Source organism: Stenella coeruleoalba (genome assembly GCF_951394435.1).
Source record: "Stenella coeruleoalba genome assembly, chromosome: 11".
NCBI lineage: Eukaryota > Metazoa > Chordata > Mammalia > Artiodactyla > Delphinidae > Stenella > Stenella coeruleoalba.
In genome coordinates this window covers 99,377,210-99,402,066 of record NC_137157.1, presented here as the reverse complement: position 1 = coordinate 99,402,066, position 24,857 = coordinate 99,377,210, and the positions used below count along the sequence as shown (strand labels likewise).

General features: G+C 49.5%; 1 protein-coding gene across 2 annotated transcripts in view; it reads right to left on the bottom strand.

Moving 5' to 3' along the window:
* Positions 1-23,156, bottom strand: part of B4GALNT3 (beta-1,4-N-acetyl-galactosaminyltransferase 3) — a gene marked incomplete at its 3' end in the record, with an annotated part of 92,685 nt that extends 69,529 nt beyond the window's left edge. For both annotated transcript variants that reach the window (XM_079936658.1, XM_079936659.1), the window contains exon 1: positions 22,753-23,156. In XM_079936658.1, coding sequence (XP_079792784.1) covers positions 22,753-22,921 — 169 coding nt within the window. In that variant the 5' untranslated portion in view covers positions 22,922-23,156. The remainder of the gene's footprint in view (positions 1-22,752) is intronic.
* Between the last annotated feature and the right edge of the window lie 1,701 nt (positions 23,157-24,857).

Genomic DNA, 24,857 nt, shown 5'->3' with positions numbered 1-24,857 from the left:
AGTTCCCCAGGTGATTCAAATGTGCAGCCAGATTGAGAACCACTGGGACAGACTAAGGATTTCAAAGTCTTCCCCTTCTCAGTTGAGGGTGATGGTGCCTCCCCAGAGATAACCACAGAACTTGGCGTGGGCCAACAGAACAGTATCGCTCACGCTGGGGGTGGGCTAAAGACAGGACTTTGTATCTCTAGCATCTCAGCTCCGGAATGGACGTCATGGCAAAGTTGAAGCCAGCTCCCCTGGAGAAGGCAGGGAGAAGAGAGTTTTATTAACAGAGGAATGCTGAGAGCAAGAAGGCAGACTGCCTGGTGCTCTCAGTGGGGCAGAGGGGAGATCAGAGGAGGTACCACCTGAGAAGGAGCTGACACAGCATTATTTCTCAGTAAGTGTCAGCTTTCACGCTGATACAGTGCTTTTATATTCAAATGATTTGCACAAGAAGGATCACCAAGTAAAATGAGTTCCATTTATCAGATTTGGAAGTAGACGTTTACAGAGATTAAGTAACCTTCCTGCCTTTGTATCCTCCACCCAACCCCATAGGCCAACTGACTGCGAAATCAACCCATGTAATGGCTAGGGTGTCCACACTCAAACTTGACTGCAAAGATGACTCGCCACAAAACCCTGAACAAGGTAAGTAACCTCTCTGAAATTTAGTTTTCTCACCCGTAAAGTGGCATCTATGTAAAGGCTCCCATCCCCCCAAGAGCCATTGTGAAGATTGAATGAGCTCCTTGCAAAGTACACACGGTGGGCTATTATCACAACAGCTCTGCACTAGCACCCCTCACCTGCCAGGTAATACCTGATTGACCTGTCTCTCTTCTGCTTACCTAAGCCCCCCAAAGGCCATTTTTCTGTAGTTTGTAAACTCGCTGTATTTTTAAAATTACTTTTTAAAAGAATTATATCATACATATAAAAGGATACAGATGAATGGTTTAAAGAATAACACCTGGACTTCCCTGGTGGCACAGTGGTTAAGAATCCGCCTGCCAATGCAGGGGACACGGGTTCGAGCCCTGGTCCGGGAAGGCCCCACATGCCGTGGAGCAACTAAGCCCGTGCACCACAACTACCGAGCCTGCACTCTAGAGCCCACGAGCCACAACTACTGAGCCCACGTGCCACAACTACTGAAGCCCACGCGCCTAGAGCCCGTGCTCCGCAACAAGAGAAGCCACCGCAATGAGAAGCCCGAGCACCACAACCAAGAGTAGCCTCTGCTCACGGCAACTAGAGAAAGTCCGCACACAGCAGCGAAGACCCAACTCAGCCAAAAATAAATAAACAAATAAACTTATTTTTTTAAAAAAAAGAATAACACTTGTGTGCCCATCAGTCTGCCTAAGAAGTAGACATAATCAATTCCTTTGAAGCCCCTTGTGTCTCTGTCCAATCTCATTCCCATCTCTCTCCCCCAAAATAACACCTTCCTGAACTGCTTCCTTGATCTTTTTTTTGAAGGTCAAAATCTTTCATTTTTGCCAATATGACGGTGGGAAAAATGGTATCTTTTTGTTGTTGTTGTTTTTTCCTTGATTTTCTTTTCACCAAAAACAGATTGAGTCCCAGCAACTATTTTTAATCTTTGTATCCCCAGAATATTGAACTTTACAGTATTCAATAAATATCGGATAAATGAAGAAATGTCCTAGCAGAACTAGAACCACAACTGGTTTTTTTTTTGTTTGTTTGTTTGGTTTTTTTTTTTTGCGGTATGCGGGCCTCTCACTGTTGTGGCCTCTCCCATTGCGGAGCACAGGCTCCGGACGCGCAGGCTCAGCGGCCATGGCTCATGGGCCCAGCCGCTCCGCAGCATGTGGGATCTTCCCGGACCGGGGCACAAACCCGTGTCCCCTGCATCGGCAGGCGGACTCCCAACCACTGCGCCAGCAGGGAAGCCCACAACTGGTTTTTTTAATTCTCATCTGCTTGACCTTGGGCAAGCTTCTCTAGTCTTCAGTCTCCTCATCTGTAAAAGTGAGGACAGTTTCCATGATCCCTGGGTCCCCTTCCAGCACACGTCTACGATTAACCCAGGAGCTGTCTCCTGGGGCTAGGACCTGGCATGCTGGAGAATGATGTCACAGCCTCCAACAGGTGTGTCCTGACCCCCTGGCGGGCTTCGCGTGGGTGACACAGGTGCCAGTACCAACCCCTTGAGTTCTCGGCGCAGCAGAACCCTAGGGCTGGCTGTCTCCAACCACAAATATGCTTATCTCTTTACCTCCATATGTGATGCAAATATCTTCTTCCGTCATTTTTGATGTGTGCCAAGAGGAAAAAGGTTGAGAAAAACGATATTAGACTTAGCTTGGTGGTGAGCGGGAGGCTGGATTTAGCCCATAAACCCAGGACAGTCTGGGGATTCTGTCTCTTCTCCATGTTGCCCCAGCTGCCCCACGATGGAGGTACCCTATCAGTAGTTTCCGGGGTACAGAGCCATCTAGAAAGAGACGGAGGAATGAGCTATCGTCACGCAAGAAGGGGAAAGGAAGACTTGGAGAGAGCAGTGGCTTCAAGGTCCCACCCCCTGTGCAGAGGAACCCTTGTCCCCCCAGGCCATCCCTGCAGCTGGGACAGAGGCAGGAATGTGTTCCCGAAAGCAGACCTGGAGGGCCGGGCCCAGGGCTCCCGGCGGGCAGCCCAGCCCCACTGCCAGGCAGCCACAGCTGTTGGCAGGGAGTCCCCAGGTCTAAAATTAGCCTCCTGCTCTCCACCCAGGCAGCTCCACGCTCCCTCTGCCAGATGGGCCCTGCGGTGAGGTAATGGGAGCCTCAGGACAGCAAGGGGGCAGGGACCACAGCACAGAGCAGAGTCCCGCTTCCCCCGCAGGGTCAGCCTCGGGCTGGGGGACCGGGTACAGAAGCATGTGTGTGTGGAAGCTCAGCTTCTCCTCCGCGTCTGCACCTCTGGGAACACGCTGTCCTGTTCTGAGCTCGAAGTCCAGCAAGGAAAGGAACACACCCTCTCCTGAGAGCTTAAATGTGCCAGGGCCTCAATGGCCACCACGGCCTTGTGGGGTCAGGACCATCATTCCCATCACACAGAGAGCATGGGGATGCTCGCCGAGTCAGCTGACCTGAGCCAGGGACCCTGGGAGGGAGAATCCAAAAGTGCCCGCCCCCTTCTTTGGGAGGGGCATCTCCTCCAGGAGGGGCACCTTTTGAGGCAGAGCCCGAGCCCGTGGCTCCCTGACCTCCACCTCCAAGCCCCCCAGCTTCTGACGGTCTGGTCAGGAAGCCTGTGGCTGGAGCTGCAAAAATAAGAGGCCGATCCCGGGCAGCAGGCCTGCCTCTGGGGGCTGAGCACACAGAGGGCTGCCCAGGGGCAGGGCGGGGAGGCTCCGGGCGGGGACTGCTCAGAAATGCAGAGGAGTAGGAGGGCTACAAGGAAGATGACCGTGGTCACCAGGGGCTGTGAAATGCCCGCAAGGTCACCGAGCCTCTCCAGCCAAAGGCTTCCGAGACCATCGCCCCCAAGCCCATTACCCAGGGCTCATCCAGCCTCACCCCTCCCTCACCGACCCCACCTGGGGAGCCTGTCCTCCCACCCCCAGGTGAGTGGGGGAGGGGAAGGTGGGGGACGGTCACTGTCTCGCCAGTAAGAGCTGGACCCAGTGCCCAACTCCCACTTCTGCCTGCCTGGGAAGGCAGGGTCACACGGCTAGGAAGGGAGTAGAGAAGGGCTCTGAACCCGGCACCTTCTCGCTTCCAATCTTTCTCCAGCCACCTCCAGCTCAGAATCCTTAGTGCTGATGCAAACACCGCTTCCTCTGCGAACAATGTCAGAGCCAGAGAGCACCTCAAGGACCAAGGAGCGCAGCCTGCTCCATTTGCAAGTAAGGAAGCTGAGGCCCACAGGGCAGAAGTGACTTGCTCAAAGTTACAAAGCCAGTTCAGATCAGAACCAAGATGAACCCAGGTCCCCTGACTCCAGCCCAGGGTCCTTTCCCCTAACACTGCGCTGAAAAGAAAGCCCAGATGCTCCGGTTCTGTAACATGGCTTCTCCTCTCCTCCTTCTGCTAGGACAGGCCTCAGTCGATCAGCCAGCTCACCAGTGACCTCCTGCTGCTTGGCCAAGCACGCCAGGCCTCCCTTCGGGACCTCTCACCCGCACCTGATCCTGCTGCTCATCTCTTCCTTAGCAACACGACTTCTCCTCCACGTTTCCTTCACGGTTCGTTCTGTCTCCTCGTTGGCTGGCTGTGGACAGCCAAAGGCCCCCGCAGGTGCAGCCCCTTCTGCTGAAGACCAGATTCCACATCCCACTCCCCCATTCCAGCTCTGGCAGCCCAGGGAACATCCATCAGCTGGTGGAGGGGAGGGCTCTGGGCAGGATAGGACAGTGACACCCTTAAGGCACAGCCGTGAACCCAAAGGCCCTGCGCAGGTGCTGAGCTGCCCAGGGGAGAGCCTGGACCACAGACTGCAGCCCGCTGAGCTCCTGAGCCATCCGCATCTCTCTCCTGTTCTGAGAGTCGGAACCCTCCAGTGGGTCTCACGGGTTTGTCTATGCCGGCACCTCTTGCCTGCCCTCTCTAATAAAGGAGCAGCCCTAGCTGCTGTCTTCCCCGTGAATTCCAGGGTTCAGCACGCAAATGGTCCCCCACCCATAGACTCTGGCCGAGGATACCCTCCCAGACAGGTGGAAATGACTAATCTTCCTTCGGGAAAAGGGGCAGCAGCCTCTAATCCCAAAGTATGCCGGCAGCCTGACTGGGTCCAAGTTCCCAGGAAGAAGGTTCCACGTGAAACAAGGGCCACTGTTCTCCCCAGGCATCCATGCGTCCCTCACGTGACTGGTTCACGAAAGTCCTGCCAGCTGGGGAAAGTGCTCACCGCCCTGGGAGTTTCCAAACCTTCCCAGAGACATAAAGGAGCAGAAAAGTATAGAAAAACAACTCCTTCTTGAGAATTTTTTTTTCTTGGTTTTAGAAGAAACAACTTTGGGGTTTTCTTCTGCCTGTCAGGCTTCCCGACGTCTAAATATACCAAGCGTAATCATTTATTGTACAAACCAAGTTATGTACAATATATGTTTATCTTGCTAAACTAAGAGAAAACTACTTTGGATCTGTAAGGGGTGCCAAAAGTATTTCATAGTTGTTTCCCTAAAAATATTACAGTACATTTTCATTTCCCAGAAATCGAACCCCCCCTAATTTTTATATGAGCAAGTACCTTGGGCAGTTTATACCCATTTCTTTTTCTCAAAGCGGTAAATATCAACTTCCAATTTAATAGCTCCTGCTTCTGTAAATGTTTCCCTGCAACAGACAGGTGGTATTTCCTAAGTAGTAAAATTAAAGCTTCACTATTGTAGCATGTTACTTATGCAAATATTTTTCTAATTTTCATGCATCAGAGCAAAATTGAATTCTTATTCAACATGCTAAATCAAGCTTTAATATTATTTTTTCCACCTCCTCTCCGAACTCTTCCAAACACGTTCTGAACCCACTTATTGCTGTCTACCTGCAATTTTTCTTCAACTTGTCATCCATTTCATCTTTTACCCCCAAAAAGAACTGCCTCTTACAGACTTCCATAATCCCAGTACTAGGATTATGAAAACATCAGCCCTCATCCGCTTGTATCCTTCTACAGAGAAGGAAGGAGAAGATAACATTTTTCAGAATTTGTTACATGTTTTCCTACCAAAGGGTTTCATGATTCACGTGCTCCTGGATTCTTCTGATTTAAAATCAACTTTGTCGCAGTGAACACTGTGGTACGTCTCTTTTTGAATGATGGTTCTCTCAGGGTATGTGCCCAGTAGTGGGATGGCTGGGTCGTACGGTAGTTCTATTTTTAATTGTGTAAGAAACCTCCATACTGTTCTCCATAGTGGTTGTAAGCAATTATACTCCAATAAAGGTCTATTCAATCAATCAATCAGCTTTGTCTATTGCTATTCCCCATCCCTCCTCAACTCAAGGAGGTAAGACAGGAAATCGTAACTCCACACGCTTTTTTTTTTTTTTAAGGTCTATGCTTCTTTAGCAGAATGGGCCCTGTTTTTTGTTGTTTTTTTTTTTGGTACGCAGGCCTCTCACTGTTGTGGCCTCTCCCGTTGCGGAGCACAGGCTCCAGACACGCAGGCTCAGCGGCCATGGCTCACGGGCCCAGCCGCTCCACGGCATGTGGGATCTTCCCGGACCGGGGCACGAACCCATGTCCCCTGCATCGGCAGGCAGACTCTCAACCACTGCGCCACCAGGGAAGCCCAGAATGGGCTCTGTTTTGAGGATGGGAGGGTGCAAGGGACAAAGGGACCTGCTGGATGAGGACTGTCACGTCTTGGCCGCCCTTTGCAATATGAGAATTCAACATCAATAAGAACTTCCTTGCGGGTGACCTTCAGCTATCAGTGCACTATCAATGCAGAGTGTCGCTGGAGAAATTTCAGAAAACCCACAGATCAGCCCAACAGCAGCTGAGTTGGACACATGATCCACCCCCAGCTAAACGGCAATAACTTCAGCTAGGTAACTGGCAAGATAAATAGATCTGAGAACCAGTCATATGCATACTTAGTACACATCAGGGAAAAAGGACCACGTGAATCTCAGACATTAAAAGGAAGCTTCTCAGCAAACAGAAAGGGATGGTGAGAGCACTGCGTGGGCACTGGGAGTCCTGGGCCCAGCACTGCTCCCTGGGCAGGTGCTGAAAACATTCTCGGCCTTAAATCCTTCACTGGTAAAATCAGAAGGCTGCGCAAACACTGCACTTCAAGAGGCAACTCCAGTCGACTTGTAGCGACAGCCCGGCGAGCTGTGTTGAGAAAAATTCTGAGTCTGCAACTGGGCTCAGGAAGAGAATTTCATGTTCTACTGGAGATGCCTGCCACTGACCTGGAATAAGAAAGGCAGGTATTTTCCATCTCAGAATTTTAAAATCTCTGCGCTCCATTCCTATCCTAGGATTCTTTATGATACGTGAGAGAAAGCCCCCAAAAAACAATCAAAAGAGAGACAAAGGGGCTTTACAAGCTGATTAAGTGATAATAATAATAGCTAACATTTATTAAACAGGAACTGTACCAGGAACTGTTCTACGTACTTTATATGTGTTACTTCACTTAATTGTCATGATGAAACCCAGTGAGGTAGGTACCACTATTAATAATTCCATTTGATAGATAAGGAACCAGGACACATTGATGCTTAGTCACCTGCTCAGATTTAAACTCAGGTAGTCTGACTGCTGAGCAAGCTAGGAGGGAAAGGAGGGAGGGAGGGAAGGAAGGGAGGGAGGGAGGGAAGAGAGGGAGGGAGGGAAGAGAGGGAGGGAGGGAGGGAAGAGAGGGAGGGAGGGAGGGAAGAGAGGGAGGGAGGGAGGGAAGAGAGGGAGGGAGGGAGAAAGGGAAGAGTAAAGACACTGGCAGGTGGCGTGGAGGACACCACAGCAACCTCAGAAGTTAAGGCAGAAGGGCTGGCAGTGTCCACACAGGGGAAATGCAGGCCCAGCGAAGGCTGTGCGGGCTGAATTCTATCAGTGCTGAATTCTATCAATTCCATGAGTGCTCGTGGGGAGGATGAAGCAAACTGCCATGACCGGACACTTGGGAGCCACCTCTGGCTTCTCTGACAACCTAAGCTGGAGTTCACAAGAGCAACCCAGACAAAGGAGGCATCAAAGAAGATATCAGCTGTGAGTTTCAGATAGTTAAACAGACGTTCCAGAGAGGGTGAGGTCAGCTGGCACAAAACAACGAGGAAGGCTTCAGGAAAGGGATGAGGCCGACAGGATGGGCAGGGGCGTGAACGGCAGGCAGAAGGGTATCATGAGCCTGCAGAGCAGCGGTGAAGAGTTTGAGGAAGACCAGCCCGAGGGACAGGAGACCCCAGCTCCGGCTCCCCATGGCGAGAAGCGACGGTGAAGCTACTGCTCTCTGGACAGTCACTCCCAGAGTTTATACACGCTCCTCTGCATCTCCTAGCAGCCGGACTGCTTCCTGGCTCTTTGTTCCCCTCCCCACCACTGCAACTAGGGTAGAGGGATTTAATTGGGAGGATGTCCCCAAGTCAACCAAACTCTGAGAATTTACCATGTGCAGGTATCGGGCAAGGCACTCAGGCAGAGTTCTCAACTAGGGATCCACGGACGGGTGTCAGGGGCCTGTGCACCTCCCCAGAATATTATGCAAAATATGAGGGGGGAGGCAAATTTCTGGGGAGAGGGTCGCCAGTTTCCTCATCAGATTCTTACAAGGGTACACAAGCCACAAAAGGTTAAAAATCTCTGCACCAGGGAGACCAAGGGGGAAGTGCCCAGGTTTGGCACTCAAGAAATGCAATCTCGTGGGGGAAGACAGACAAACAGAAATAACCCAGGCAAGGCAGCCTCTGAGAAGTACCCTAACGGAGTACAAAAAAGCAGAGTGAGGGAGGGGGGCAGAGGTTCATTCCAACGGGGATGCCCACAGGATGTGCTCCCCACACCCCAGTTTTGGGATCCAAGTTTGCAATGAAGGAAAAACAGACGTTACAGTAAGTCCCCTACGTATGAACCTTCAAGTTGCGCAATTTCAAAGATACAAAACGTGTAGTCCATCAACGTCAGGTGTGAGTGAAATTGCAGCTTCCTCCGTCTCCTGTTGCTGGCGATCCTTCAGCTCTACCATCTCCCACCTCCTCTCCCTCCTCCAGTAAGTAACCCTTCCTGCCTGTTCACTCGATGCCAGCCCCTGTGTGCCAGCTGTCGTGCTGGACTACTGTATCTTTCAAGGGAATGTACTGTAAGATTAAACATGTTTTAATTTGGGGGTTTATTTGTTTTTATGTATTAGTTGTGTGAAAAGTATTATAAACCTATCACAGTACAGCACTATATAGCCGATTGTGTTAGTTGGGTACCTAGGCTAACTTTGTTGGACTTAGGAACAAATCGGACTTACGGAACTCGTTTGTTTGTAGAGGACTTACTGTATTACTTCTCCCCAAGCCTAGACAGAGCCCCTGGCTCAGGTACTCCCAGCAGGAAACCAAGAGTGTGAGGCCAACCTTATCCCCCCAGAAGGAGGGGGAAGGAGGACACTGCTCCAGGACTATGGGAGGTGGCAGGAAGATACCCTTCCTGAAAACGAGCGCTGACCCTGGTCCACCCGTCCCCGCTCTGCCAGCTCCCATCCTCTGAATTCTTGGGGTGCTTGTGGCACTGACCCTCGGGAGCCCCTCACTCTCCCAGCCTCAATTCTCCCACCCTTTGTCCAAAAACTTTGTGCCATCACCTGTTTCATTCTCTCCCAAGACCTCACCGCCATCTGAAATTCTCATCTCTTTGTTGAAGTGTTCATTACCTGTCTTGTCCTCATGAAATGTAAGCTCCATGACAGCAAAGCCCTGAAATGTCTGGTTCCCTTCTCCACCCCTAATACCTACAACACCGCCTAGCACGTACGCACACTCACTACATATTTGGTGAATGAGTGTCTGTCTCCTGTCCCTTTGTATGTATTCTCTTGAAGGGCCAGCATGGCATCCAGGTCCCAGAGGAAAGTGTAAGAAGAAACAGAGGCACTTTCTTCCCCAGAGACCACTTCTGAGATACTGGGTGTGCAAGGCGGCCCTTAATTTAAATGATTACGGCAGAGCGTAGCCAGAGGACCACGTGTGAAGCTCAGAACTTTAGTATCCTATCACCTTCTGCATCAACAATACTGCCAAAGTGTCATGTGTTTCTCTGACAGGTCTCAGCTTTCCTGTCACCCTCCTCAGCTAGGCACTCATCGCCCATACCTTAGGTCATTGCAGTGACCACCTAGGTGGCCTCTGTCGCCAAACCATCTTACGAACCTCCAGCAGCTTCATCTGCCAATAATCACTGTTCCTAGGACATAAAAGGTGTCCACAGACTTCCCTGCTGGTTCAGTGGTAAAGAATCCGCCTTAAAACGCAGGGGAAGTGGGCTCGATCCCTGGTCGGGGAACTAGGATCCCACATGCCGCGGAGCCACTAAGCCCATGTGCCACAACTACTGAGCTGGCGCACCTCACACAAGAGCCCGCGTGCCGCGAACTACAGAGCCCACGCTCTCTGGAGCCCGTGCGCCACAACAAGAGAGAAGCCCAGGTGCTGCAACGAAGACCCCGCAAGCCACAACTAAAGACCCGACGCAGCCGAAAAAAGTAAATAGAATAAATTTTAAAGTAAATAAAGAACTGCTTTAAAAAAAAAGAAAAAAAAGGTGTCCAGTAAGTGTCTGAAGAATTAAAGCATGAATCCGTGGATGAAAATAAGAAACACTGCCTTCATCATATAAAATCCCTGCTTTCAAAAATCTATGTTGCAATACAACAAACTAGTGAATATAACAAAAAAGAAATAGACTCCCAGATAAAGAGAACAACCTAGTGGCTACCTGTTGGGAGAGGGAAGGGGGGAGGGGCAATAAAGGGGTAGGGGGTTAACAGATACGAACTACTATGTATAATAAAAATCAGGGGCTTCCCCGGTGGCACAGTGGTTGAGAGTCCGCCTGCCAATGCAGGGGACACGGGTTCGTGCCCCGGTCCAGGAAGATCCCACATGCCGCGGAGCGGCTGAGCCCATGAGCCATGGCCGCTGAGCCTGCGCGTCCAGAGCCTGTGCTCCGCAGCGGGAGAGGCCACAACAGTAAGAGGCCCGCGTACCGCAAAGAAAAAAAAAAAAATCAGCTACAATGATATATTGAACAACACGGGGAATACAGTCAATATTTTATAATAACTATGAATGGAGTATAGCCTTTAAGAACTGTGAATCACAACAGACTCACAGACTTAGAGAACAGACTTAAGATACCAGAGGGGAAAAGGTGGGGCGGAGGGATAGTTAGGAAGTTTGGGATTGACATGTACACAAGGCTATATTTAAAATGGATAACCAACAGGGACCTACTGTGGAGCACAGGGGACTCTGCTCAATATTCTGTAGCAACCTAACTGGGAAAAGAACTGGAAAAAGAACAGATACATGTATATGTATAACTGAATCACTTTGTTGTACACCTGAAACTAATACAACATTGTTAATCAACTATACTCCAATATGAAATAAAAAGTTAAAAAAATTGTGAATCATTATATCGTACACCTGTAACTTATATAATATTGTACATCAACTGTACTGCAATTAAAAAAAGAAATTAAAAAAATTCTATATTGCTCTCCACCAAGTCCAAACGCGAGCACCCTGGCACTCGAGACTCTGCAATCACGTCACAACCACCCGTCCAATGTCATCTCCTTCACACTGTGGGAGCCTCTGCCCTCAGGATCTGAGTTCCCTAAACTTATAGTTAGCTTATGCTAGACACCCCCTCCAAATAGCCGCCTTTGCTTAGGCGCGCGCGCGCGCACACACACACACACCCCAATAACAACAGAATCTTGGAGCTGGAGGAGGTCTTAAAAACTGAAGCCATAATGTGTGTATGTATAGCTGATTCACTTTATTATACAGCAGAAACTAACACACCATTGTAAAGCAATTACACTCCAATAAAGATGTTAAAAAATAAATAAAAAATAAAAAACTTCAAGCCAGAGCTCTTCTTTTGGGGAAATACAGCAGAACACTAAGAAATGCTGCATAAAATTTGACAAACTTATTTACATAGCTAAGGGCTCCATAAAGTAAGGGCAATCTCCAGGAGTCAAAAAATGAAGATGTGAACATTGGTGCAGCTCTAGATAACATACTAGGCAAAATTAATTTTAGAGTATTAAAAACAGAACAATTTTTAAAAAGGAACCAAATCTGAAGCAGAGCCAAGTAAAACTTACAGATATGAAAAATACAGTCATTGAATCCAAAGAAAAAATGGGGCAGATGCCTCTGCCTCAAGGTCCCTACCTAATTTTCTACCCCTTCTTTGTGCCTATGCAGCTTGCCTGCCTTCTGTTGCTGGAAGTTGTTCACCTGAGATGGGCTCTCAGCCTCTCCCTTTTCCCAGCCCTCTGCTCAGCTGAAATAAAGAAGCAGAACCAGGAACTGAGAATTCACCCCGACACTCTGTGCCTGGCTCCTCGGGAAGCCTCCCAAGTCCTCACCGCACCCCCCTGCCCCGAATCTTTGGCTAAGAGGTGGTGGTGAGAGGTCCAGAGATCAGCTGGCCGGCGAGGGGGCTGTGCATGTGCACAGGCCTGCACACATCCATTTGGACCCCGGTTGGCAGGAAGGGTGGAAAGGAGAGGATCAAGGGATTTGTAAGAAGATCTCAGCAGAGAGGCCTTTAATCTTTGAAGCAACTGCCTGAATGGAGGCCACATTGTCAGGGATGACCTTGGGGGCCAAATAGCCAGAAGCGCTGGGATAACTGCCACCCCTCCGCCAGGCAACTGAGTCTTGAAAGACCGGAGCCCAAAGTCCAAAGATGGACAGGCCCCGTGGCCCCTTTGTGACACGGTAGTGGCTCCAAACCAGACCCGGAAACAAGCATCCCATTGAATGGAAGACTGCGAAACTGAAGCCCTCAAAAGAAACAGGACCTGTGCAAGCACCCGCGATAAATCAGCTTCAGAGCTTAGATTAAAACAGAGATAAAGCCCAGTGTTCCTGCCTCTGAGACCCGGAAGTCCTCCGAGCATACTCAGGGACACGCAGTAGAGTGACAGGCTACGTTGCCCAACTGCTGACCTTTGGTGCCCTGGTCCGTTGCCAAATGGCTCTCATTCTCCACAAAACCCTTGACTTCTAACCCACCCCTCCCCATCAGTGCAGATCTGTGTCTGGGGTGCAGACAGAAAGATGGAGGATGGAAAAGAGTCTTGTGGCAGAATGCGCGTGTGGTGGCAGGTGCGGGCGTGGATGGCCTGGAGACGGCAGAGGGACCGGGCACAGCTGTGTCACGGGCCAAGAAGCTGGAGAGACAGTGGCAAGAGGGCCAGCTGAGGAATGCATCTCCACACTCCTGCCTGCCAGCCTTTTTCTAATTCTTACCAGATTGTAAACTCTGAAGGGGAAGAGATGGGAGCCAACTCTCTCCTAGCTCCTGACATGTGCTAGGCTTATGTTCAATCTAACCGGGCACTTCACATGTGCAAGGCTAGCTAAATCTTATCGAATCGAATCATAAGAAAAGCTCCACAGGGAGGTCATATAACCCCATTACCCAGATGAAGCATCTGAGGCTTGAAAAGGAATAAGTACTTTATACAAAGTCCTGCAGCTGGTGAGAAATAAAGCTTGGATTTGAACCCTGCCCTGTCTTTAAATTCCATACGTTTTTCCAGGGATCATCAATGCTTTTTATCCCACTCAGTCCCCCACAAAAAAGTAAATGCTCCATAAACATCTTACTTAAGTTTTAAAATAAATCACCTCTGCAGCCATTCAAGATTTGCAAAATAAAAAAAAAACTGAAAACTACACATCACTCAATTTCCTGGCTTTACTGCACTTCGCAGATACTGGATTTTTTTTTATTCAAACAGAAAGTCACAAAAATTATAATCATCCTCACCAGTTCACTCAGTCCCATGTAATTAATTTTTTTTTTCATCTTGATCTTTTGTTAGCACTTTTATGAACTCATCAGTTTTCCATTAGAGTTCAGAAAATGCTTATTCATTCAGTTCGGCAGTATAGTCAGTTATCAGAAACCTGTGCTTGTCAGAGTCTTTTCCATGAATTCCTTGAAGGTGAAACCCTTTTATAGGCACATTTTTGCAAAAGCACCAGAGTACACCCAGAACTGTCTGTAAATGACAAAAGACTTAAAAATGACCACGGTTAAAGATTTGATGAAAGTTCATAATAATGCAATTGACAAAGAAATTTAGTTATTTCTGAGATATGCATTTTAAAATAATAACTAGAATTATGACTTATAACATGCATTTTAAACATGCATTTTATAACATGCATTTTAAAATAATATATAACATGCATTTTAAAATAATAACTAGAATTATGACTTATAACATTATACCAGGCTTATAACTTATAACGTTATAACATTATGACTTATAACATTATACCATATACCATTATACCTAAGATTTTTAGGAATTTCCTGTAATGTCTGAAACATTTACATTAACATATTTCCATACGAAAGCTTAGTATTAGTTTCTTTTTTAATTTATTTTTTTATGCAGCAGGTTCTTATTAGTCATCAATTTTATACACATCAGTGTATACATGTCAATACCAATCGCCCAATTCAGATACTGGATTTTCTACAAATTGAAGGTTTGTGGCAACCCTGCGTTGAGTGTCGAGCAAGTCTATCAGCAGCATTTTTCCAACAGCCTTTGCTCAGTTCGTGTCTCTGTGTCACATTTTGGTAATTCTCACACTATTTCAAATTTTTTCATTATTATTCTCTTTGTTATGGTGATCTGTGATCTGTGATCATTGATGTTACTTACTTTTTTTAATGATGTTACTATTACAAAAAGATTATGACTCACTGAAGGCTCAGATGATGGTTAGCATTTTTTTAACCAATAAATTGTTTTCTCCCCGAATTCGACCAATAAAGTTTTTTTTGTTTGTTTGTTTGTTTGTTTGTTTTTGCGGTACGCAAGCATGTGGGATCTTCCTGGACCGGGGCACGAACCCGTGTCCCTGCATCGGCAGGCGGACTCTCAATCACTGCGCCACCAGGGAAGCCCCCAATAAAGTATTTTTGAATGAAGGTATGTAGATTTTTTTTTTTTAGACATAATGCTACTGCACACTTAATTGACTACAGTATAGTGTAAACATAACTGTTATATGCACTGGGAAACCGAAACATTTGTGTGACCCTCTTGCAATATTCCCTTTATCGTGGAGGTCTGGAACTGAACCCACAGTGTCTCCCAGGTCTGCCCCTATAAAATCCATGGTCTGTCTGGAATATCATTCCTCTATTCCCACCCCCACCTTTCCTTCTCCTTTTCCCACCTTGGGCCCTCTTCCCAGGCCTTGGTGCCATAAAGCGCAATTCCACCTGCAATGGCTGATGGGATCTTAGTTCCCCAACCAGGGATCGAACCTGGGCCCTGGCAGTGAAAGCGCCGAGTCCTAACCAGGGAATTCCCAAAAACACAGTTTAAAAGAAGAGAAGAAATGGGTAGGAGGCAGCTAACACCTCTTCCCCTGGCCTGTTTTCTCATCTGTTAGTAAAGGGGCTGGACGGCTCATGTTCGTGACTTTCTACACCCAGAAGCCACAGCTCTTCACGCTCCTGGTCCCCCCACTGGCCTGGGGGGAGGTTAGAAGCCCAAAGGACAAACTTGAGGTTCCTGGCCTTCCTGGCCAGTCCCCTCGGTTGTTTTATTAGTATTGTCAGGGGTGCCCCAAGCTTTATTAAATTTTCCTTACATTTATGTCATTGTTTCCAATGACAGTGGCTCAGGCCCCAGCATGTCAGTAAATTCCAAGCTTTTGATGTCCACTTCACACATAAGGAGGTGAGAATTTATTTTTGAATGTCATTCAATTTTTCAATACCTAAATAGACTAAAAACAAAAACATCAGGAAAATAATAATTCATGTTTTGGGGGGGGGTGTTTAATCTAGAATTCTTTCCAGAATCCAGCATCTGGTTATCACAGCTATTATACTTTATTTATTTTTTTTTTTTTTGCGGTACGCGGGCCTCTCACCGCTGTGGCCTCTCCCGTTGCGGAGCACAGGCTCCGGACGTGCAGGCTCAGCAGCCACGGCTCACGGGCCCAGCCGCTCCACGGCATGTGGGATCTTCCCGGACCGGGGCACGAACCTATGTCCCCTGCATCGGCAGGCGGACTCTCAACCACTGCGCCACCAGGGAAGCCCCTATACTTTATTTTTTCTTTTCAAGAATCTCTAGGTCAGAGTAGTGGGATTATAGGTGACTGTCAGTTTCTTCTTCATACTTTTATATATACCATAGCACTTTTATTGATTTCTTTATGCCTTGATTTGGTCCAGAAGAAGTTAAAGCGGCTTGCAAGTACCACAGAATATAAGATGACATAAACTAATAGTAGTTGTGGGAAAGAAAGAAAAAGATAGAGGAATAAAATTGGTACCAAAGTGCAAATCGTAAAATCTTTTACACTTTTTTCCAAATGAACCAAAAACTGAATTCTAAAGCTTTCTAGTAACCAACACAAAGGGAGAAACCTGTGTGGTTATATAATTTACATGGCCAATAAAAATGAAAACAAACGGACTGCTCAAGAGAGCAGAGCTAGTTCTAATATCAAGATCAGAAGAAAAGTTCTCATCACAAGAAAAAAAATTGTAATTATGTGAGATGATGGATGTTAACTAAACTTACTGTGGTGATCATTTTGCAATGTATACAAATATCACATCATTATGTCGTACACTTCGATATGTCAATTATATCTCTAAAACTGGGAAAAAAAAATAAAGACCAGAAGAAACGTTTCTGGAAGGTTCTCAAACACAGGATAAGCAATGACTCTCAATCCCATCCTTGGAGAATGTCACAGGGCTATATCTCATAGCACTTAGGTCCTGGGTCTTGCCCCTCCTTAAGTTATTGGATCAGTTGTACTCGGTGCCTCATGCACAAAAAGGTAATTTTATAGGGGTTACTGTGGTCCAGATACACAGCCATTATCTGGTATAATGAACATGTGTTGTTTTCATAATCATAAAGAAATATTATTTTAAAATAAATCACATACTGTGTGATTCCATTTCCATAAAGTATAGAAATAGACTCTATTAATCTATGCTTATGGTAGTGACAGAAATCGCTGGTACCATTCTGTTTCTTCATCGGGGTGTTCGTTACAAGGGTATGCTCAGTTTGTGGAGATTCATCAAGCTGTACCCTCACATGTGCACTTTTCTGTACATATAACATACTCCCATGGGAATTTCCTGGTGGTCCAGTGGTTAGGATTCCGGGCTTTCAATGCCAGGGGCCCAGGTTCGATCCCTAGTCAGGGAACTAAGATCCCACAAGCCACGTGGGGCGGCCAAAAAAAAGAAACCAAACCAAACAAAAAAACCCAACAAACAAAAAAAGGTACTTCCATGAAAAGTAAAACAAAAAAAAAAGGGACCACATGGACAATTTGCATGCTTATTTTCTACAAAAGTTGGTCAATGGTAAAAAAATTTTAAAGTTTAGCATAAGAAGTAAATTACATACTAAAATATCACAGAGATTAAAAAAAAATATATGGATACTTCTAACACTGAAAGCAGTGCTTGTTGGAACCTAAGAGTCTGTAAAAATTTAATCTATCCGTCATGCTTTGCTCAAATGTATAACATATTCAGCCCGGGACCCTTTATATATACCCCATCCAAACTACTCTCACCCCTTCCAGTAGTACTTTTTATATCAGGTAACGTATAAATCTATTAATTGTGGATCACAAGGTCAAAGGAGGGTTGTCTGAAAGCTCAGAACGTATGCTTGGCCTAGCTGAGACCTCATCATCCTCGGACAGAAGGAAGCGTGCTTGTGGAAATTTAAAGGTAGGATTTGAGAGCGGTGCAACTCGGTAGAGAAGCAGACAGTCAGTGGCCAACTGCAAGAACAGCCTCCAGGCCCCCTTCCAAAGCAAACTCTGCTCTGGCGGCTGCCCTGCTCCGCTCCATAAAGCCCAGCCCAGGCTCTGGGGCCTGGAAAACTACTGCAGCGCGCCGCCAGCCACTCCTAAAGCCAGCACAGAAGTGGCTGCTTCAAAGGCCTCGTGCTGCAAAGCAGTCAGAACCGTGCGGGGCATCTGGACACCTCCCAGGACAGGCGCCGCCGGCAGCCCAATCACCACCAAGCAGGAGATCGGGGCCTCAGCCCACACGAGGGTCCCTGGGTGACAGCAGGATAGCAGGGCCGGCTGTGCTGCTGGGATTCTGCGGCCACGTCAGAAAGGACTAGAGAGACCAGGAAAGGAGAGGCCAAGGCTGGGTGAGGGCCCCTGTCCTCACACCCTGTGGTCCTGGTGCAGACGGCGCTGGTCCAAAGGAAACACACTTTTAATAGGAAAAGCAGTGATGGCTTAATTCTTATCCTTCGCATTTGTGTGTAAAGGCTACCGCTGTTTATACGTATTATGGTACAAGGAACAAGAATTCCTAGGTTCTATTCTTGGATCCATGACTGATAAGCCAAGTATCTGCCAGTGAAAATATCAGGTGCTTGGAAATTCAGAGCTTACCGTCCATAACCAGAAGGTATTTGAGTGCCCAGTATCTGCCCTGAATTGATTACTGACTTGAAGTTCCAGGCAGCAGCCGGGTGGCCAGAATGGCAGCATAAAGAGAGGTAAGTAGGACGGAGGAAAAGGAGCCAGAGGCTCCATGGGAAAGAGGGGCAGCCCAGCCAGGGCGACATGCGACAGGGTCCCGGGCCCAAGGGGCCCACGAAGCAGCTGTGCTTCCCTCCACACTTGCCTCTGCTCTGAGGCTCAGCTCTAAGCCACAGCCTTCCCGCTCTGCCCACACATCTGTCTCATCTGTTTTTCCCTCTCTCCTGGCCTGCGTCTCAGATTACCGTTCTGCCCTGAGCTACCTCTGTCACTGGAGGGTTTGTCTCCCTTCCAAATCGGAATGTCTGTGGCGACCCCGGGAGCCACAGGGCCCGCCTGACATCTGTGGCTATGCCACCGCAGCCCACTCGGAGTCACTTAGGAATCGCAGGGGCCAGCTGGACAGATGTGTTACAAGTTTCAGGCTTGGAAACACCTTGGGGTTTAGCAGGTACACTGGACACTTAAATGGGGACATTGCAGACCCAGCCTTGTGAGACGTGGAAAGAGGCTGGTGTGCACCACCGTTCGGCCCTGGCTCTGTGGCCAGCTGTGATCGCTTGGTTCCAACACCAAGTTGGTCTCAGCAGTAGGTCAATTATCGAGCAAAGAACCTAGAAACCATTTTAGTCCAGACCTCTGCCCTCAGGCAGGACGTAGCTAATCCAGTCTGAACAAATGGGTATAGCTCATTAAAAGCTGCCAGGACGGGGTCTTTAACTTCCAATAATAGTCTGGGCCTGGGGTTGCTCTCAGCCAGTACACACCGGTACACCTGTGCCAGTTCTCAAAATACTGGAACACTTACGAACGTGTTGGTATATAGTGACTGCCCCAGGTCCTCTGAATGTCCCACTAGAGCCCTGACCTGTCCTCAGGAGAGCTCCATGACCCAGCAGCTAAAGACTAATGCCAGCCACAGTAAGGAAACTTCCGCCCCATCCCAGCACCACCATCCATACCAAAGTACAGTATGGTTAAACAGTTTTACTATTTCCCTATCCATTCTACAACACTACCTTATTCTAAAACTTTCGACTGCTTTCTCTCATCTACTGAATAAATGCCACCCTTTAAGGTTGTTCTTCAGAGTCTTTCATACTGTGGCACCATCCCCTATCCTCCTTCACACCCTCTGCTTCACCAAACCCAGACGCTCAACATTTCCAAACACTAACTTGTCCTTGACTATTGGTCTTGGCTTCTGCTGCCCTCTCTGCCTGGAATAGCGTTCTCTTTCTGCATCCACTAAAGTCTTACCAACTCCTCAAGATCTCCTGAAATGTCACCACTTCCATGAAATATTAGTTGAAAGAGCCGTGCCCCATTTCCAGAAGTGTCACAGCAACGTGTAGGTTCTACCTCTGTAAAACGTAACGGTTGTCTCCTATTACGATCATTCTCATATACGCACCTCAACTCCCCTCCTAGAGGGAAAGCTGTGAGAGGCAGAAACCATAACAGAGTCATCACCACATCTAAGTGACCGAGCACAATGCCCTGCTCGAGCTACGTGCTAAACAAATATTTGTTTAAATGAGTGAGTATGAAGCCCGCGCACCTAGAGCCCGTGCTCTGCAGCAAGAGAAGCCACCGCAACGAGAAGCCCACGCACCGCAACTAGAGAAAGCCCACACGCAGCAACAAAGACCCAACGCAGCCAAAAATAAATAAATGAATAAATAAATTTATAAAAAATAATAATAAATAAATAAGTGCGTGAGTGAGTAAACAGCTCTCATTCTTTTGTCCAAGGGACCCATTCTTCTATCCGTGAACAGTTTCGGTGGCTTCTCCCTGAAGTTACTCCAAATGTGGTTGTATCTTTTTCTACAGATGGAGCCCAAACTGCATATCACGCATCTCAAACTACGGGGTTATTCCATAAGAAGCAGGAAGCGCGCTCCCTGTCATTACTTGACCACCCTGGAGTTTGTAACTACCAGCTCTCCATACATTTCTCCCAGCACCAGATCAGGGCGGCAGTCACACAGGGACAGGCAAATGAAAGGTTCTTGGTAACGGAGGCTGGCCTTACAGATGACAGGAAGGCTGGTGGTGCAGTGAGCTGGCAGGGGCTGCTACAGAGAGGCAGGGTGGCTTGCTGGGAAGCAGAACCAGGCTGGGGCTCCGGTTGCTGCTGTATGCCAGGGTGTACGCGAGGGAAGGCTAGCAACCCTCTTCTTACCGCTGTGCTTTCTAATCCCTCCTTCCCCACTCTCCCTCCAGAGGAATGGCTGGGAGTAAGACCTATAAGACAAGACAGGACTTTGATGCACGACGTCTGAGCTTCTTAAAAACAAAGGACGGGGGACCAGGAGCCAGAAAGCACAGCCACTGTCTAAATCTCATTCCAAAAGGAAATCAAGGAAAGAGTAGAGTACGATGGGACAGCCCGGCATGACAAGCCACCCTGCCAGCAGGTGGGCTTCAGGGCTCTAGGAGGCTGAGAAGAAGGTACGAGGGATCCATCAGTGCCCAGGCTTGGGCCCCCGTTAAAAACAACAGTTAGGGAAACGGAAAGCCAGTTCTGGACTAGGAAGCTGAGAACATTCTTCTGGAGAAGGGTCCATTTGGAAAAGGAAACAAAGAATAAGGAAACCCAGTCAGAAAGTGAAGATGCATCTAGAAGGGAAAAGAAACTGACCCAGGAATTGATGGCTAAGGATGAGACAGCCAATAGGAGACAGAGGTTGGGAGCCAGGTGTGAGATGATCATTATGGCAAACTGCTTCCGGTCTCTGAGGAGAAAGTTCACTTGGGGTAAAGGAAAAGTATGTGCTGGGGGGTGAGGGAGGCGGATGGGCGGCCATTCATTTCAGGGTCACAAAGCAACTGCTCTGCTCTCTGCGTTTGGCCATGCCGCAGCATGCGGGATCTTAGTTCCCTGACCACGAATGGAACCCGTGCCCCCTGCAGTGGAAACGTGGAGTCCTAACCACTGGACCGCCAGGGAAGTCTCTCCTCTCTGGTTTCGATCTGTGCAGTGGACTCCACTGGCTACCAGGTTAACAAGATGGTGGCCAAGGAGGAGAGAAGGGAGATCCCTCCCGGGGCCTCCCACCCACCCACACTCCACCTGGGCTCCTCCACGGGGGACCCTCTGAGTGGCCGTGGTATGGAAGAGTAGATACACTCTGTCTTTCAGAGGAGCGAGCAAGGCCTGGGGAGCTGAGGGAAGGCAGACTGGTCTTCAGAAGGAAGAACTCTTCCTACTTGAGACCTGTGGACCTGACTTGGGAAGACCCTTCCTCGTGGTGTGCTGGGCTCCCTGACCCTGGAAATGCTCAGGCGGGGAGATCACACAATCGTAGTGTTCACACTGAAAGGGACCAACTCCCCCCTTCTACCTGAGAAGCTGCCATTTGCGCCTGGATTTCCCAACTAGTTAGCGTCAGAACCAGGAATGGAAGGCCAGTCTCCAAACACACAGCCAGAAATATTTCAGCAGCCACAGAGTGAGCGGTTCCGCCATAAATACCCATCTCTGTCCTGAACCGGCTCAATTACTGACCCTAGTAATTCCCTGTCTTTGGCCACAAGAGGAGGCAAAGCACCACACCCAGCCCTGGGCAGAACAGCTGACACAAGAACTTAGAGCATCTTCTCACCAGAGTTCCATCCGTCGTCCCTTAGTTTTCCTGAAAGGGGGAATGTTTGTCATTCCATACGTTGTCTGGAATTATAAACCTCCCCCCTTCAGGATTGGGAAGGGCACCTAGTAGTTCTGGGAGTTTCTCTTTTTTCCAACTATTGCAGCGACCTTTTACACAGTGCCTGACACTTCGGAGGTTTTACTTCACTCTGTCAGTGTAAACTGAAAACCACCTCGGACAGGCATGCCTGTTGAAGTAAAAAGAGAAAGAGAGCATCCCCTCCGTTTTCCTAGGAGGAAACTGAGACAGAAATTTTAAGTGGCTCTGGCTCCGTGGAAAAAGAGAAGCAGGAATCTACCCACTGCCCGGTCCACTGAGCTGCCCTGAGCAGGATATGGGGGTTCAGCTCATTCCGCAGGGTTCCCGAGGGGGGCTGCAGACAACCCGCTGGGGGTGGAGGGTGGCCAGGACCAGGAGGGGGGACCGCTCGAGGGAGGTGGGAGACTTGAAGGAAGAGGAAGGGGCTGGGAGGGGAGTGGCCTGTGGGAAGAGGGGGAGGCGAGTGGCTCACGGCGGTGTCGTTAAAATAAAGGACCCCTCCCCCGAAAACGCCGCAGGGGAGCAAACGGAGCGAGCCACGGAGAAGGCGGGTAGCAAAGTTTGGGTCGCGCAGACCGGAGCGAGCGGCCTGGTGGAGGCGGCCGAAGGCGCCCCAGACACGGACCTCAGCCCGCGTCGACGCGTTTCTCTGGTACCGGGTCTGCGAGCCGAGTGCGGCCAGGGGTGGCCCCGAGGCTCCCCCGGCTTCCCTCCTGCGGGGCGCCCGGCACCTGGAGACCCAGCGAGGTGGAGACCGGGTCTCAAATGGGGGGTGGGTCCCCCCTGAGGCGGGAGCCGCCGGCCCTGCCCCCTCCCTGCTGCGCGCCTGCCGCGGCCCCGGCGCTACTCACTCCGGTTCAGGGGGTTCCCGCCGACCTGGGCCGACGCCGCCAATTCCAGATAAAGAGTCCAGAGCCCCACGGACACCACGGCGAGCAGCAGCAGCAGCCGGAAGCGCCTCCGCAGCAGCTTGACCGGGCGCAGCAGCAGCAGCAGCCGCGCGGCCCGGGGGCCCCCCATGGCCCTAAGCCCCTGGCCCCGGCCCGGCCCCGGCCGGCTCTCAGCGCCGCGCCCCGGCCGCCCGACCAGGCCGCCCCGCCGCGGGGCGCCGGCTCATGCTCCTCCCGAGGCCCCGCCGGCTCCTGCCCACGCCCGGACGCGGGCTTGCTGCCGGCCGCCCCACAGATCCTCGCTCGCCGCCCGCTCTCGGGCTGCCCACGAGGAGGCTACCCAGGTGCGCCGCCCCGCCCCGCCCCGCCCCGCCCCGCCCCGCCCCGCGCCCCGCCCCCTCCCGCGCCTCCGCCCGCCGCCCACCTGCCCCGCCCCCGGGCCCGCCCTGCCCCCGCGGCACAGGTGGGCCCCGCCCCCGAGCGGAGCCGGGATGGGGACCGCCGCTCAGGCCTCGCTGGTCAATACCCGGCGCCTCCGCCAGCCGGGGGTGCGTGGGGCAGGTATGATCTGCACTCTGCTCCCCAAGCACGAGTGAGGTCGAAGCTTTGTAGACGCGGGGCGCGGGGCGGGGGTAGTGTTGGGGAGGCTGCGGCTTGGGGCGTTTCGTGGCCCGCAGCGACCCTACCCCTGCCTTAGAGTAGACATCGGAGCTGGGGAACCCTGGCGTCTCAATTCAGCCGCGGTCTCCTCTCCCAACCACATCTCCAAGAGACCCTGGGAGAGTTGTACGGCCCCCGGGGTGAACCCAAGTAGTTGCTCCCAGACGAGGATGACAGAGCCCGGGGGGAGAATGGATGTTGGAGGGTTCTGAGGAAAAATTACAAATCAGAAAATAAACCAACAAAACGACAACAAAAACACAAACTCACTCCTAGAGTTAAAAAAGTTCATCAAGATATTCTGCATTCCAGTTCTCTGCCTTCAGGCAGGTAAAACATTATTACCTGATTTAAATGAGAGAATTAAAGTCCAGAGGAACACAGTGGACTGCCTAAGGTCATTCATCGGGGAACACTGCAGTTTTCTTTTTTGCTTTTTCTCCTGGGGACAATGCTCAGGAGACTATGGAGAAAGCAGGGGGTCAAAAGCATTCCCGGACATTTTAAAGCCACATGAACAGCATGCAAATACTGTTGACACACAGCTGTTCACATAACTGAGTGGTTTCCCCTCCCCTCTGCTACCACTGTAGCTGGATGTCCAACCATCCCATAGGCCCTACTGGACTATTGGAACTTTTCTAATTAGCCCCGCAACTCCAGGCTCCCCACCTGCCACCACCCCCCATCTTCTCTACTACCACCAGATCGTCTTCATAAAATCCTCTATGCCTCCATACACCTGCTCGAAAATGTGCTTACTGGTTAAAGTGCAAACTGTGAATCTGGCATTCAAGGCCTTCCGAAACCTTTTCCAACTTTACGTGGCCATGCGAAAGCTGCTGCAGCTGAAATGAGTTGATTCACCGCCTCCAACACATTTTCCTTTCCAGTTGGTCCAGTTGGTCAGGTCTGACCCCTCCTCCAAGGTCCATTTCAGGTCTGTGAAGCTTTCTTGGACCCGCCCAGTCCTGAGCAACCCCATCCTCCTTGGAGCTTTGGCACAACTGGCAGCCTGATGTGTACCCACCTACTGGTAGGTGCACACTCACTTTGAGTTTGAGTATAGTCTCCCAACTTCCCTGTGAGGCTTCAAAAGTGAGAACTGAAAAACAAATATCGCATATTAATGCATATACGTGGAATGTAGAGAAATGGCATAGATGATCTCATTTGCAAAGCAGAAATAGAGACATAGAGAATAAACAAACAAACGTATGGATACCAAGGGGGAAGTCGGGCGGGGTGGGGGGGGGTGAATTGGGAGATTGGGATTGACCTATATACACTATTGATACTATGTATAAAATAGATAACTAATGAGAACTGACTGTATAGCACAGGAAGCTCTACTCAATGCTCCATGGTGACCTAAATGGGAAGGAAATCCAAAAAAAGAGGGGATA